This window comes from Aphis gossypii, chromosome 3, assembly GCF_020184175.1.
Source record: "Aphis gossypii isolate Hap1 chromosome 3, ASM2018417v2, whole genome shotgun sequence".
Lineage (NCBI taxonomy): Eukaryota > Metazoa > Arthropoda > Insecta > Hemiptera > Aphididae > Aphis > Aphis gossypii.
Window position 1 is genome coordinate 28276833 of NC_065532.1, and position 18186 is coordinate 28295018.

General features: G+C 25.7%; 1 protein-coding gene across 6 annotated transcripts in view; it reads right to left on the reverse strand.

Moving 5' to 3' along the window:
- The window catches only part of LOC114122985 (ras-specific guanine nucleotide-releasing factor 2-like), a 50362-nt gene extending 37452 nt beyond the window's left edge, over positions 1-12910 (reverse strand). For 4 of the 6 annotated variants that reach the window (XM_027985812.2, XM_027985811.2, XM_027985813.2 and 1 more), the window contains exons 1-2: positions 12627-12907; positions 8956-9119 (exon numbers count right to left, since the gene is read on the reverse strand). In XM_027985812.2, the coding sequence (XP_027841613.2) occupies positions 8956-9114 (159 nt within the window). In that variant the 5' untranslated portion in view covers positions 9115-9119; positions 12627-12907. Of the gene's footprint in view, positions 1-8955; positions 9120-12626 lie in introns of all 6 variants that reach the window. The other 2 variants (XM_027985810.2, XM_027985814.2) reach the window with 2 other exon arrangements.
- Positions 12911-18186: the final 5276 nt, after the last annotated feature.

Here is an 18186-nt window from a genome sequence, read left to right on the forward strand (position 1 = left end):
AATTTTACATTTTGCACTTCGAATATTTTACATCTTGAAATAAAGTATGTATGAAGAATGCAGGTATTTCATGGCACATATAATTTATTCGTAACAACTGCGATGACATTTAGATCATTGGCCGACAGTAAATTAAATAATTACTTTTATAATTGCTTGTTAAATTATTCACTAATATTAAATAATATAAAAACTAAATTATTTACAAGTTTTAATTTGAAATACCTAGATCTGGTATTTGATATTTCATTGAGCCAATACATACATAGCATGTAAATCACAATTTTGAAATTTTGAAAACTTTTAGTGTTTTTAAAAAATATTTATGAATAATTTTAAAGATTTAAAATAAAAATTGCTACATTAATGCATCTATTCTTCCTAAATTATATTAAGTTATTATTATATATTATGTAATAAACAATAAATACTAACGATAATCAAGTAATATCATAAAGTTATACGCGATCTAATGTCTCAAAAGTATCTGTGTTACCAGAAAGTTCTAAATAATACCTACTAAATTTTACTACACTAGTATAGTACTGTTTAATTCTTCAAAGCATATTTTAAGGACAAATATAATTATAAAATATTATTACTATATATTGTATTATAAAGAATAATTATATTAAATTAGATAGGTACTCAGCTCAAGTCGCAGTAAAAAACATAAATATTTATTATAATATATATTATATATGTAGGTATCATAAGTAGATCTATAAAATATAAAGATATTTTTCATCTAATGTTCTTAACAAGACAACCGGAGTCAAATTGCTATTCAAAAGAAGTACTTTTGGGAATTACCTTCATTATTAGAGTAATGAAATATTGCAGTAATTTAAAAAAAATAAATAAATAAATGACTATGAAACTTTTTCGTTGATATATAGAAACCCGATACTATATATGGTCTGATGTTAAAAATGATCACCCTTTACAGGTTTTTTTAATGTTATAAATACAGGCACTTACACACATAATATATGCACACATCTAACTATATTACATATAAATATACATTTTAATGAAGATCTCATAAACTATGGTGTATATTAAATTGTATAATACAATTTTTATACTGCTATTTAAGTCAATATTTATTTTATTATTACTATTAAACAATAGGTTGATTTAATTTTTTTTAGATTCTGAACGAAGTGATTGATTGTACAATAATGTGTGTTTTTGTGTGTGTAAACCATAATTTATAATAATGATTCTATTTAAAACTTCAAGAGTAGTTTCTGATGACTAAGTAGATAAAAGTTGAAAATTTAATACAAGATTTTCCAAAAATTTGGTTTACAATAACTATAAAAGAAATTGAGCATTGGCAAATTAAAACAATTTTATCTTATGTTTAAATGTTTACGAAATCCAAAATTGAGAAGTAAAATAACGATTTACTAATAAATAATTTTAGATTTTTGTTATAGTTAAAAATGATTAGTCGTAGAAACTTGAAAAATACACCAGTTGTTTAAATTGGTATTTTCTGTACATAATTTCATTTTGAAGTATTGAGTTCATTAAGACATAAACCACCATTTTCCCCACCCAGTGGAAAATATGTTCTAGGCTGATAAATCATCTCCATTAAGAATCGTTTTTTGTATTCATTATTTAGGTATGATGATACCTACCTTGTATTCAAATTTAACACATCCATTACATTGTGACCTACTACTCTGTATCCGAGGTCCACTTGATACCTAATGTACTGCAGAGCGTTATCCACTTGATCACAATTGTTTTTTTCTTTATTACATTAAAAAATATTGAGAAATTTAAATGGTAACTTCTATAAAAGTATAACTAGATACAAATTAATAGAAAAAACATCTTTAACAATTGATGAATGGAAAACATTTTTTAAATAAAAATTAAAAAAATAAAAACATATGTTATTGTAATATCTTTAATTCATTGCTACATTAAGTCTAAAATTAAAATAGTATACAGATGACAAACAAAGAATTAAGTATGTTTAAAAAATAAAATTTGGGAAACCACTGTGCTGGTATAGTAGATTTCAAGTGTACGTCATCATTGAGTGAGCCACTGTAATGGATGTGTTAAATTTTAATCCAATGATATATCATTATAAGCAAAAAGCAATTTTGGAGGAAAGCAGTCTGTCAGGCCATATTACAAAGTATATTTGTTTATAATTTATTATTATTCATATTGTTATTAGTTCAGTGGGCTGAATTAATGTTTGCTTAAAACATCGCATTTATTATAATAGTATATAATTTTATCATATAGTATTGTTATTACTTTTTGAGTTTATACCGACTGGTTTTAGAATGTTATGGTATAAATTATTATTAACTATCATTAGAGTCATTCGCATAATTAATTATTTTTTTATGAATTTCGCCAAATTCTAGTGTCAATATTTAAAATTTCCTTACTTATAAATACTTGTAAATAATTTTTTGAATCAATAGAGTACTTCTTAGTTAGGTATTTATAGTATCGATTATAATCTACTTGATATATACCTATACTATTATAGGTCATTACTACTCATTAGTTAGTAAGTGATACAATTGTCCCTCGGTTTACACTAACTTAAGTAATTTATTTTGAATACTTTTTAGATTCTGAACGTAGTGATGAATGTATTGATTTTACAATGATGAGTGTATTTATTTTTTGTGTGAGTGTGTACAGCATAGCTTATTGAAATAATGCTTCAATTTCAAACTTCAGGGGTGATTTCCGATGGCAAAGTGAATATCCGTAGTGCATTATAGAGATCAGAGGTAAATATTTTCCAACAGTTTTCAAAAAAATTGGTTTTGTTTTTATCTAGCCTTAACTCAAAAACGAATCACTGACCACTAGGAATACTCTATATACAGTTAAATTTTCAAATTATACTAGGTTTTTGAGCTATTTATAGACAACTGAAATGTTCGATTTTTTTTTAAGTAATTTGTGAAAAAGTGTCGATAAAAAAATGTTGAAATCCAAAAACACTTGAAAAATTAATACAAGGTTTCTTATAAGTTGTTCTTATTATTGTTAAAAACATCGCAATTTTTTTTTATAATCGGCTAAGGTTCAAATTTCCGAAATATGTTAAAAATGCGAAAATTTACAAATAATTTTGTACCTAGTTGAAAATTCATAAAATTACTTGTATTTATAACTAAGGTTAAAAGATTCAACACTTAGTTTTCCATAAGTTTTCCTTCAAATAACTATAAAGAAAACTCGAAGTGTCATTATAGGAAAAATATTATTAATGTTTGAAGTTCAAATAGTGACAAAAAATTGTCAAAATCATAAATATTTGCAAATTGTTTTGTAATTAAAATTTATAAAAAAAATTTTGTATAAGTAGCTAAGAGTTAAAAATTTAATACAAGATTTTCTATAAGTTGGCTTACAATAATTATAAAAAACTTAAATAAAATTGTGGAGTATTCAGGTCATTAAAACATAAATCACCATTTTCATCACCCACTAGAAAATATATCCTAGACTGACAAATCATAGCTGTTTAGAATCTTTTTTTATATACAATGACATGGGCGCCCATAGGTAAAATTTTAGGGGATTTTAGCCATTAATTGTACGTATCTTTAGGTATTCCATTTCCAATTTAGAATAAAATGTATATAATAACATTTTATACAGTATTTATAATTATAATATTGTCATTCAATAAAGTCATTATTAGCACATATTAATTGGTTTACAAAGTTTAAAAATGTATAAATCAATAATACAGTCGATGTTCTTATAAAATTATTTTTAAATTGTATTAATGAAATTTTGTGCTTTACACTAAAAAATATTCGATTTAGTGTATTTTCTATGCTGAGAAACCTAATTTTTAAAAACAACACAACTCAAAATTTGTATAAAATCACTCCCGCACAAATATTATCAATATTTCTCTACATAGTATGAATGTATTATCAAAACAACCCAATCATTAATGGTTATGAAAAATTCTTTACTTAATACTATTTTAGTATCTGTGTTAACTTGGTAATTAGGAGTTATTCACCTACACAAAATTCCACAATAGTTGATCCTATTATATAATTGTATATTATACATCAATATTATCTATAAATTCTCTCAAAAATATCATTTTAATCCGAGGTCATTAGACAAAACTATGTTGTGTTATTACATTTAATACTAAATACACTATTATATTAAATTATATTGCTACATGGACAATGACCTTAAAAAAATAAGAAATTCATTTAAATTAAAATTAAATTGATTTTAATATTATTTTTATAGGCAACAAGTTTATAGATATTAAATTTTTGATACACAAATGTTAAAATGTTAGTGATCATAAAAACTGTTCACCCATACTGGTGATACCTCCAGTTTCAGTACCTTTTGTTATAACTATTTTACTGAAAATTGAAGATTGTGTTTATATGTAATTAAATAAATAAGTTTAACTTAAGCATTTTTTTTTTTAAATTTAAAACGAATAAATGTTAATTTATATTAATATTACGAATATTAAACATTAACAAGACTTTATAATAATTATTAAAATAATTTTTATGAAATAACGACAAGGTTTCATAACAACATATTTCATAAAAAAAAATTGTTAAGCAACATACATTAAAATAATTATCTGCAGCAGTAATAATGTGACATGGTTTCAATCAACAGTTTTATAAATAATTTAAAAGTGGTTGATCAGAAATTGACACTTTTTACAATTATTTATAAAATATTAATTGTATTAATAAATTAGAAAAATTAAGATAATTAATTTTAAATCACTGTTTAGAACTTTTATGAAGAATACATTTTTTTCATATGACAATGACACATGAATAATTAAAAAAAAAGGGCATAATTTAATATGAAATTTAACTTCTAATTTTTTACTTAAATAGCAGGCGTCTTAAAATATTATAATCAATATTAGTGTTTCTGTACTTCAAAATTGTAAAAATTTTTAGAGTTTAAATAATTCTTTAGTTAGACAATGATATATTTATATATAAAAAGTAATAAAATAAAATTAGCCTACAGAACATGTGATTGGAACTGCTTGATGAAAAAATAAAAAAGTTAAACATTGACCTGTTGCTTTTCTTCTAGTATGGGTAACGTTACAAGGGTTGTTTCTTTTTACTTTCTCACTCAATTATCTTTTTATTTGTTTTCCGGTCTATTTAGGTTTCATCCAGCTTAACCAGCCAAAAAAATGAACTTGCCTAAATTTGTTGTTCTTTTCAAGAAGCTCGGCACGCAGCGGGTGTAATGTACGTCATAAATCAAATTGTATACGCCAAGAAAAAATAATAAAAAAGATGAGGTATATGAGGTTCAGAAAGAGCTTTTAAGCCTTGCAACCTTTAAAAATCCAGACTTCTAGTTTATTAGTTGATTTATAAGAACACTAAGCAATTTTTTTCCAGTTAACTTCTATTTTACTTTTTATGTATCAAAATGTATGATAGTCATGGGTTTGAATTTTAGAATTTGATGAAGACAGATTCTAAGTTTTAAATATCTCACAGTTCTAATAATGTAATGATATCATTAGGTTATTTTTTTATCTGTGAAAAATTGATTCTTGATTACAAACTTTGAAATAAAATCCCCATTTAATAGTTGTATATTATATCTAAGTTATATTCTAAGAAATATTATATGGTAGTCATATTTATTAAAACTATATAAATTGTCAAAACATGTGAATTTTAATGGTTCTGATCCGAAATAAAGATAGGTATTTTTCTTAAATTACAATAATGAGATTTCTTCCTAAACACGTGTTTTAAAGATTTAAAGTTAAATATTTTTGATGAAACAAATAGGTATCAATACCACAATGATTTATTAATTTAATTATGTTTTCATACAACTTTTTATCTATTTTTTTTCCAATAAAAATAGACATTAATGATTATTGATTTTTCTTCAAAATGAAATAAATTGATATTTGTGGTTGTACTATTAATGAAGTTTTATCAAAATATTTATAACTCATATTATATTGTTACTATAATTTATAGTAAATATTTTCTCTGTTAAATAAGTTCATTTTTAACACCATGTTTTTATAATCATGGAGATTATTTGTTGTCGTTTTGTTGCCTATAAAAGATAGACAAGTAATACAATTCTCAACTACCATAAAAAGTTGCTTCAGGGAATTCTACGAAAATGAAAAATAATAATATCTACACGTATATTTTTTAGAATACTCGGCAAATGACAGCCTAAAATATGTTACAGCTCACAGAGAACAGTTAAGGTTTAAATTACTTTTTCTATAAGACTTTCAATGTAGAAGATCCTTTTAGTTTATCGTCAGATATATACCTATGCAATACAAAACTTCATTTTTAGCCTCAATAACAAATAGATTATATTTATGGAAATATTATTATTTTATTTAAATCATAGATAAAGAATAACAAAATATTTTTCAAACAAATTTGTGTATACACGAATGATCAATTGAGATTAAATATGTATGTACCTATTTTTAATAGAAATAAATGTAGGTATATCTTTAATATTAATTTTTAATATCATAAAACTTATGAACTTTGTTATGAATGAAATTTAAATTATGATTCCGTGTAAGTATATACATTTCTACATAACATATTATTGATATAAGTTATACATTTAAATACATTATACTTATTGTACCTACTTTGTCTATTTTACATTAAATAAACGTCGAATTTCATTGAATATAGGTACTTTATTCCATAAGAAATACCAATAATAAATTATTATTTTAAATAAAACTATAAATTAAATAATTATTTTTCTTTTCATTTTATGCAGTTGACGTTATAACTTTCTTTAATTTACATAATTTGGTATAATTTGTCTAATTGTTGGTTTAGGTAGGGTTCTGAATAATATTTTCTATCAATGGTTAATTGAGTATTTATTCTAATATTGTCTTAATATACAACTTGAACAAAATAATTATTCCACTATATAGAATTCAATAGAATAATCAACTAGAATCTGGAAGAGAATTTATTGTACATACCTAATAGTTTAAATACTTAACAGAATAATATTCACAATTATGCTATGTAGTTTAATCCCTAAGGCATTTAACTTTTGGGTGGTTCACCGAAAACCATTATTTGATCAAAATTTACATAGATACTCTAAAAGTACATTGAACCTCAAAAAAATATACACGAAATATATGCTCTTTAGGTCAAATATAGGTACTACAAAATATATTATAACCTTTAATATAAAAAATAATTCATATCATATTAGTATATTATACTTCAAAACATTTTTTTAATTTGAAAAAGATAAAACAATAATTAATAATAACTTAGGTCTCATAGATTGAAAAAAATGATACTATTTTTGAAAATATATATGCGATTATACAGTAAAAGATATATTAAAGCTTCAAATATACTATACAAAGTTCGAGCCAACTATCTTATTAAGATCATAACATTCCATTAAATGTTAGTTGATATTCATAAATATTTTAACAACTAGGTAGATAGTAAAATAATTTTATTTCTTAGCAAACTTAGAGTTTTTAAGACAACTTAATATAAAAATTCATTAACACCAATTCCAAAGTATTTACGTTGATGCACGGTATTTTGTTTAATTTAAAATATGAATACTTAGGACGAAGTGTTTCAGCAGTTAAGCAAATGATAACAATACGTACAGTTATCATGAAAGATTAAAAAATATGAAAATGTCTGATTTAAAGAAGCTTCTATTTTCATTACATCCAAACGTTTTTAAAAAGATTTGTAGTACTAAAAATAATTTATTTGTAAGAGGCTGGTATGAACCTCAGCTTCAACTCTCCTTTTAATCTTAAATACTATTTGTAGTTAGCTTATGTTCCCAATTTAAAAAGTCAGCTAGTATTATTATGTGTATTATGTAAATAGTAGTATATACATTATACATCTAAATAGATCACGTTATCTCCCTACTATCCATTTGTGATAAGCATTAAAAAAAAAAATAATAGTTGTTTTAAGGGACACAAATTAAAAAAAAAAATTGAAAACTAAATAAAAAATAAAATTATATACTTAATATAAATAGATAAATATAGTAAACTATATTCTAAATGAAGTAATATCCTAGTAAAATAGTTTTTTTTTTATGTTTTTTGGTGTTTAATTTATTGACGTGATTTTATATTTTTATGACCTGATTTCAGAGGAATGATGATGCATTGAAAAGGCTCGCTTATTATAGTACTTTATAATAATACTTGGGGTATGATAAAAAAAAATCGTCTATTATAACTGTGTAGGTATTTGAATACATTTTGATCGGCTCTTAAGAACCAACGTTAATATTAACTAGGTTATTTTGTCTTCAACTGACCTGGTTATATTATAATATATTATACACTTAAAAAAATAACTGAATACATTTTACGAATATATACAAGTTAAAAAAGTTCCACTTGAACGATCAATCTGTAATGGACGGTGATAAAAATGATTTGCTATGAGCAATTTATATATTTTATAAAAGAAAGTTTATGAAGCTCAATCGACTATGTATTGTTGAATATTTCCATACTATAACGTTTCTGTTCAACATCAATATCGATATAGTTTGTTTTTATTTGCACGTACATTTAATTTAATTTCTTTTATGTTTTATATATTATACAATATACATAAAATTAAATTAAAATATTACAATATACTTGTTATTGTTTTCAAGTATACGAGTAAACAGTTTTAAACTAAGAGTGTAACTAACTATAACATAGTGTAATATTTAAATGATATAAACACTTGGAATAACTAAGTTATGTATGATATATTGTTTATAATCTTTGTAGCGTTAATCGTTAGAAAATCATAGAAATATGATTGTAGATGTGACAACTAATATTATTTTATCAAAAATACTTTGGTCTATATATAATATATTATTAATATTAGTACTACATACCTGATAGAGAACAAAATATCGGTTCTTCCACCTTCCGCTATCTGACGCTTTTTTGTGGAGATTTCCGGTGAGTGTGCTATCTGTACGGGCGCGGTCCGACAACATCAGGAGCTGATTGTCTACCACCCGGACACATCTTTGCATCTTCGGGCTCAACATTTCTGCTAAAATATAACAGACTTACAAATTTATCGTTAAGACCGTTAGGTACATAATAATATATTATTTATCACAAGGTTAGATTTTTCAGACCAATATGATTGACTATTTGTAGAGCATAATACGTAATATACATAAAAAAATCAGTTTGCGAAATCACCATTAAAGTGTTTATACGTTCTTTCTAATAGGTTATAGATAATATCTTGTTATTTATTACAAAATACTTAATATATGGTTTATTTGATTTTCATCGCTGCAGCCTAAATACAAATACACATTGTACTTAGGTACGCCTTACAAATTTAATATATATTATTATTTATTATTAAAGTAGATTATTAATAAGTACATATTATATTAATTTGTATTGAGACAATTACACGACGTCGGCTTTCAAAAGAATACTGAAAAATACAATTTTGGCATCCCATACAATAATTATACAAATATAATAAGACTATGAATTATAATTCATCAAATATTAGTTAAAATAGACGTTCTCATTATTATGTTTCTCATTTTTTAAAAATAATAAAAATAATTATTTTTTAAATTCTAAGAGCAATGAATGTATTAATTTTACAATGGTGTGTTTTGTGTGAGTCATCACCTTTTGGGGCAGTAAAAATATGCTTTTAAATGTTTAATATTTTGGCTTTTATTGAGCTATTTTAGACAATTTACATTTTAAATTGTAATTAGTTTTTTTTTTTTTTTATTGTCAAAACAATAAAATTCTTCCTTTGGTCAGAAATCTTGAAAATTTTATAAAAAATTGTATTATGAGTTGTAATTAATAAAAATTGATCATTAATTAATCCACATCCCATTTGAATGAATTTCCCCAAAATTCATAATTTTTTTTTATATTTATACCTACCTAAGATTTGAAAATATAATTCAAGTTTTTTCGTAAGTTATGAAAATTAAAAAAAAAATCCAGTATTATCGAAAAGTTAAATTAAATATTTATGAGCATTTGAAGTTTAAGTTTCCATATTTACCCGTAAAATAACTATTCTACTCATCAAACGTACAAACTACAAGTATTTTGTAGTTAAGAATTTATAATATTTTAAATTTTAAAAGCTAAGGTTTAAATATTTAGTATAATATTTCTCATAAGTAATTTATACTAGAACTTAAAAGTTTAAAAAAATTATAAGCTTGTTAATTATTTATAGATATTAGATAGGCGGTATAGACATTTGAAGTTCGAATTTTGATAAAATTAAGTACTTCAAGGATAAATAAAATGTTCATCAGTATTTCTTTATAATTTATAAGCATTCAAATTTAAAAGTATATTATACATTTTATTATATACAAAAAGTTTTTTTTTAATTTGTAGATTAAAATTAAAGATATACACATTACAAGTATGAATTTATTTACACTGTTTTTCAGTATTTACAGTGAGTTATTATTAATTAACTGTTAGTGATAATAATATAAGTAATACGGTTTATTGGTATATATATATAATTAAATACTAATAATATAGGAAATAAATTCAATATTTTCAGAAAAAATAAATAAATTTACTGAATGTAATACTTATAGTACAATAAATTACTTTAATAGCATTATCATAAAAATTATAATATGAAATTCATTTAGTGAATAGCCTAAATGCCTAATAGATCGTTTCCGTTGAGAATTTTTCTTCGTATATAATAATATATCAAATAATTACAATTAAACATACCTATTACAGTGTACTCAACACCATTTGTATAACAGTGCAGTATACACGTTTGTCCATTTTTTTTTTTATTAACTATCTTTTTATTGAATTTCTTATATCAGTGATATAAGTTTAAGTACCTATTATAATGCATAGTATGAAAACTACATATATTAAATTTTTAAGTATTTTATTTTTTAAAAAACAACACTATTTCATACAATATCTTTAAAAATTTCACGAGGGGTACCTGTTTTTTTGAACTGGCATCTGACTTATTTTTTACCAATAGATCAGTACTCAACATACAAATGCCAGCTGAAATTGTAATATTTTGATGGTTTTGTAAAAAAATATAAAAAATATAATAATAATATAATTTGGTAATAAAAATAATTTAAGAATATTATTTTTAATGTATATTATTATACTAGGTAAATAAATAATGTAACGAAAATTAAATTAAAAACAATTGTTTTTGTTGTCTCTATTCAAAACTCAATCATACTAAAATGAAAATGTATGTTGTGTCTTTGAACGTTGTGAGATGTGTTTGAATTTAAAGAAAATGGTTGGTTATGTGGTATAGGAAATAATATATTTTGAAAGCCATCACGCTGTGTTAAAAAAAAAAATCAATACCTATAATATAGGTACTATACAGTACACAATGTCATGTACAAAACTAATATACATTTCCCGCGTATATACAACCTGTCGTTTGTGCAGAGGCACCGCAAACAAGTGGTGCGAACGAATAATATTGATATTCGGTTGGGAAGGCGAGACGCAATGATATATCAGGAAATGACATTGTAGTACAGAAATATACATAATATAATATACGCGTGTCATATAAGTGTGTAATCAGTGCCGGCGGAAGGCATGTGCGACCTGTGCTACCGCACAGGGTGGCAAATTTTTTTGGAATTTTAGTAGCGGCATTGTATTTAAATAAAAATTTATAAATTATAAAAGGACGGCATATTACAGATAATTCAGTAATTGGCACAGGGCAGCGAAAAACCTAGTGCCGGCACTGTGTGTAATATAACTTATTAGATGCGTGTATATATTTTTTACGGATATAACACTTAGGTATATCGTATATATGATATATATTTATATCCCAATCCCAGTTGCGCGATTATAATGACGGCGTGGGACGGACAAAAACAAATACTACATAATATACACGTTTGACCCAGACGTGCGCGGAGAACCTCATATAGATAATTGCACAAGTCGACGACGTTTTTAAAACATGTCTATACCTTTACACATATTATATTTGTATGCACTTTTAAAATAATTTATTATTATAAAAGTGCAAAAATGAAAATAACAACGAATTATGTACTGTGCGGTGGTTTAATGTATAGTGAAATTTTACCGACCTGCCCACGTCTCATAGGTGCGTTATTTAATATTAATGATAAAATGTTACACTCATGATTTTAGCTATTCCAGCATCCCCTAAAAGGTAAAGCTTGTGTTTATCAAATTTATATGATAACGATTGACTACCATAGCAAACATGATAATATTATAATATTAATAGTACGGTATAACTTTAGAGCGGAAATATTTTCACGATTGGAAAATTATTTATGAAATAATTTGCTACGTCGTAGGTGGTTCCGTAAACACTAAACATGTGTATATTAACGTCGACCGCGCGAATTCAAAAATAAGTTTCAACAAAGCCGTAAAAACGATATTTTAACACATATACTCATACCTAACAATAATTATGTACTAATAATAACAACAATAATAATAGTTATAGTAATAATAACGATTAAAATATTATAATACTCACCTGTGTGACTAATTGCCACACGTGGTCGACTAAGGAGGAGGTGGAGGAGGCGACGGCGGCGGCGGCGGCGGCGGCGACGACGGTGGCAACCGCGGCCGTATCGTCGTCGGGTTGACAGCCGAAGTGACGACGACCCGGCGGCGGCGGCGTCGGCGGCGGCAGCAGCAGCGACGACGGTGGTGGCTGAAGCGATTCGCTGTTGCGTGTGGCGGCGGCGGTGGTGGCTGTGGCGCGCGCGGCCGGGTCAGCTCATGACCCTGAGCCGCCGTAGTGCGTACTGTTGTCCCTCTCGTCGGTTACGTTGTAATATACTATATACTATATAATAAAATATATTATATACGTGCGGAGCGCCTCCCGCAAAGGCCCATCGCCGCCGCCGCCGCCACCGCCCGGTTCGATCGTGCGCCGTGGGGCACCACAGGTGCTTTTGCTAAACGCAGCCTCGTGCCCTTCTTTCGGCGGCGTCCCAGTCTATACCCAAAGTCGGGCCCCCCTCTTCGATTCACCCTCCCTACGCCTCGGCACCCGTCGCATCTGGCTCGCCCGGCGGCACACGATCCTCTCGCCAATGCCGCGACGACCGAGCTGGCGGCGGCGGCGGCTGTGACCTTTTGCGCGCGCGAAGATTGATTCTTCGTTCGCCGCCGCCGCCGCCGCTACGGGCACACACGAACGCATCGCGCGTAATGTTATATACATAATATACTACATTTTAATATAATCATTATTTTATTATTTTGTCATATATATATGCAATCCGTCCATACGCGACGACGTAATGTCACAACGCGCGTATTATTATAACATTGTTTACGCACGAGTAAGTGCTAAGCGGATTAAGTCATAAGTGCAAGTACGCGCGTTTCCCCCCCAGACAAAGCGGCGTACAACGCAAGCGCCACACATAATATAATAATCATACACTACGTGCAACCCTCTTCCGTGATGGATGTTAGGACGATGTACCTGATAAAAGCATGAAACGCGGGCGGTGCTGTCACCTTTTCGATTTGGAATAATTGGATAGGTATACATAATATTATTACTTATTACGAACGAATTCACGTATCGTTCTCTACCACCGACCGTCGTCGTTCCTTATACCATTACCGACCATAAGCCCACCCAAGGTCGTTCTGAAAGAGACCGTATACCGTGACACGATTTTAAATACCTATATCGTTATTATAATATATTGTATTACTCGACTGAAATCAACGTCGCGTTCAAACGGTGTTCGCCGATAGATAGCACTTGATTACAAACGTGCACAACTGCACAATTAATAATTTATTATCATCGATTATGATACATAATATTATATTGTTATAGAATTTTCGAAAGTCGTAAGATGTGCTGCTCCTGCAATATCACCGAATAGTCCGAATACTCCCATCATTCAAGTGGATGTCAAACTTAAATTAAGTCGATATCTATAGCTGATGTTTAAAACGAATTATAAACAAATTATTACAATTGCTGTTATCGTGATTTAAATATTTTAAATGTATGGGCAAAAACAATAAATATTAGATATAAAGTTGAAAAAATGGAATTTATAAATTATTAATTAATATCCACCCAGTCAAAAATTCTTCGTAGGTACCATTTCAAAGCTTCATTCTATGTCTCAAATAATTCCCTCTACTCAGACTTTAAAATATCTACAGTCACAGAATTAGCCAAACTAAATTACGATAAGCACTTCAGTAATCGATTAAATCATCAGTCCAATTCATTTATTTGTCAACTCACATCCATAACTATATCTGCTAATCCTTAAAAGACACTAAAAAGACAGTGGTGTCGTAACTTTCTGTTATGAATATTGAATACATAATACATATTATCTATTATGAAAAAAAATGTAAATTTTAACGCGTATAAGTTAGCTATCGACAAAGTATCTCCACTGGGTGGTCTATCGCTCTATGTTTTCTGTGATGTGTATTATAAGTATTATATTAATTAATATTATTGTCCCATTATTGCAACAGATTGTATAATAAAAAAAATATATTAATAATAATAATAATTAATATCTAAAAAAAATCTGAAATGCTTATAAGAATATAAAGGGGTTTCCTGAAAGCGTGAAGAAATTAACCATAGATAAGATTGTTTTTGAGAGATTGGGATGAAACAGTTATTGTAAAAACAATCATTGAATTTAAATTGTCTTAATATATTTCGGTTTTGTTACTATATGATAGTATTTCATTCGATCATTTTACTCGATATACCTAAGGTCACCATAACTCATTTCTATGAGGGTTTATTTTGAAACTTACTAAACTAACTTTCTACGGTTCAAAACACTTTTTATGACTTTTTTTACATATAAGTGATATTATATTATGTAATATCGTATAAATAATCACTAGTAACGCTAATCTCCTACCAACTACAAACGATATACATATACATGTATATCAGAACAAAGACACAATTTTGTTGATAATATAAAAATGTAAAATATGTATTACGCATCAATCAGGATCCATAACAAAATGTGTCAATGGTTCTAAACTAGTTTAAAAAATATTATTATTATTATTTTTTTTTTAAACAAATTTCAATCAACATGTTATAATATTTATTGATTTATTGATTTATTTATTTTATTCATAATAACGGACTTGAAGTCTAAATTTAAAGGTATAGACAATATTCAGCAATTGATATACCTTAGTTTAAAAATCAAAAACTGAAATATAATATAAAACGAGAAGAAGAGAGAGAGAAAATTAAAACTACTAGGTACATTGATAATCTTATAGACTAAACAATAATACAGCAGATAATATAATTAAAGTTTTAAATATAAAACTGAATTATACTATACTATATTATATATTATACTTTTTTATATACTATTATTAAAATTTAAATTACTCATAGATATATTAATTAAATGGTATATGGTCATATACTCACTTATTAATATTGAAAAGCTTGTAATAATATTAAGATATATGTATCTCGTACGCATATTAGTATATTACACAATTAATAATCACTAGATATATACAAAATACCAATAGGTATCATAGTATAGTTATTATACTTAAAAAGGATGATTATCTATTATATTTTCTTACCTTATAAGTAATATTGTTTTGAAACATTTTTCGACATCTAGCCATGATGCTTATTGAAACACTGCTAAAAAAAAAATTGATTCAATTGTTTTATAAACAACAAATTATAAGTGTTTAACAAAAGAAAATGTTTATATTTATTGTTTATTTTAATTTATACCTAATGATTAGGTATATCCGTTTAATAGTAAGGATTTATTTTTCACTAAGCCCGTCGATTTTGTTCATCCTTTTTTAATAATTGTCATTATCATTAGTATTTATAAAAAAGCTAATTATTTAAATTAAATTTACCTACCAACCTATAGAAATCCTATAATCCAATAATCGTTAGATTATGCATATTCAACGATAATAATTAAAATCTTAATAATAATTACACTATGTATTAAATATGTATAACGTAGCTTACTAATGTAATGTAAATAGAATATGTATAGAATTATAATTAATTAGTTGTATATTTTTTTAATTCATACTTCAAAAAATATTTTATTAATAATTATTAGTTACTATACAATATTTAAATTATAATAGAAACTAGTTGTGTTAATATTAGTTTTAAGGTAACAATTAAACTCATTATATTCAGCCAAAAAGTGAGTTATTAGTTAGTATGAAATTCATAGGTTTAAGCTTTTATAAATCTTGCAATTGACAATTTCCAGATAATCTATGAAAAATATTCTTTATATTATATACTTATTATTTATAGTAAATAAAATTAAACCATTCTACAAAATTATCTAATATTAAATGGATAGGATTCTTTTTAGTTTAATATCTTAATATATAATTTAAGCCAGTTTTATTTAGGTACTTAAAAATTAACCACTCAACCATTTATTTATTATTGAAAAATTGTTTATACCTACTTTGATTTATTTAAGATTAATACAATTTATAAAAAATATAAGTATTATGTGGATAAAAAAACTTACATAATACACAAATATGTCCTGAAAATTAAATGAACAGATGAATAAACTATAATGTCTAAGAATAATATTGTTGATACCGATTTCATAGTTATATTATAGTTATGTCTTTTGTAACATAATATTGTTATCAAATACATTTTATAATAAACATCACCACGTATAAATGTATTATACAAAACGTCAACTTTCAAGATGATAAATTCAATTGAAAACTGAAGAACATCAAATATTTAAGGATGGTAACAAAATCTTTTATCATTAATTTAGATTTCTGGTAATGTTATACTTATTATATTGGTTAAACCGATTGCGTTTATCATAAGTATGAATTTTATCGATGTTATTCTAAAAGGTACTAAAATCATCAGTCGAAATGTATACGAAAAAATAAATTCTCGTGATATACTTATAATTGGATTGAATATTAAAAATAATTTCCTAAGATCTTGTATCTATGTATACAAACTCAATAAATATTATTCTTAATGTATTATATTATCATATACAACTATATTAATATGATTAATTAAAAATTATATGCAATATCGTCAATTCAATAATAAATATTCCTAAGTATGTAATACTGTTAATATTTTAATTAAAATAACCTGTCGAATACATGATTATTAGGTAGAGCACTTATCTATCAACTTAATAGTTTCTTTTTAAACTTGTATTTATACCTAATATGTATGTACAGTCGATTTAACTAGTATAATATTTGTGCCCACACTATTTCACTATCCATTTATCAATGTTACAAGAGTTAAATAAATGATTAATATTGTTTGTAAATACCTAAATGTGTATTACGAGTATACTGATTTTTTAAAATTTTAAGTAAATATTACCTATGTTTATGCTTCAAAAAGGGAAAATAAAAAATAAAATAACATTGGACAAATTGTCCAACAAAATATATTGTTTAATTTAAAATTTGACTATAGCTAGGTAAATTAACTTGAATATTTATATCATTTAATTTTCAGCCGTGTTGGTACTACAGCAGATAATATACATTTATTATGGTATATGGCTGACAAAAATACAAAATCGATAAATGGGTGTCCTCTCAAGTATAGTTTTATAAGAGCTTTTATTACGTCAATGAAATACTTGATATTTTAATTTTTTGAAACTTGCTGATCAATGTAAATTAATATTCACTCAAAGTGACCTATTTCAAAATGTATTGTGTAAAATATTTTTTTTTAAATTAAAAGCAGTATACAAAAATTGAGTGGAATACCTACTCATCTCGCTTCGCTCACCACCCTCGTTAAAAATCTTTATTTATTATTCAAAGTTCATGTATATATATAATATAATATATTTACAAATAATAATATTACATATTACAAATATTTACATAGATTGATAATATGATAATTTTTGTTCATGATTTATAATATTAACAATAATTTGAGAATAGTTATAGTCACTAATAATAAGTATATAGAGTTACATAATACATAGATAAGATAAAGTTTGTATGCGGTTATAACTGTTATATGA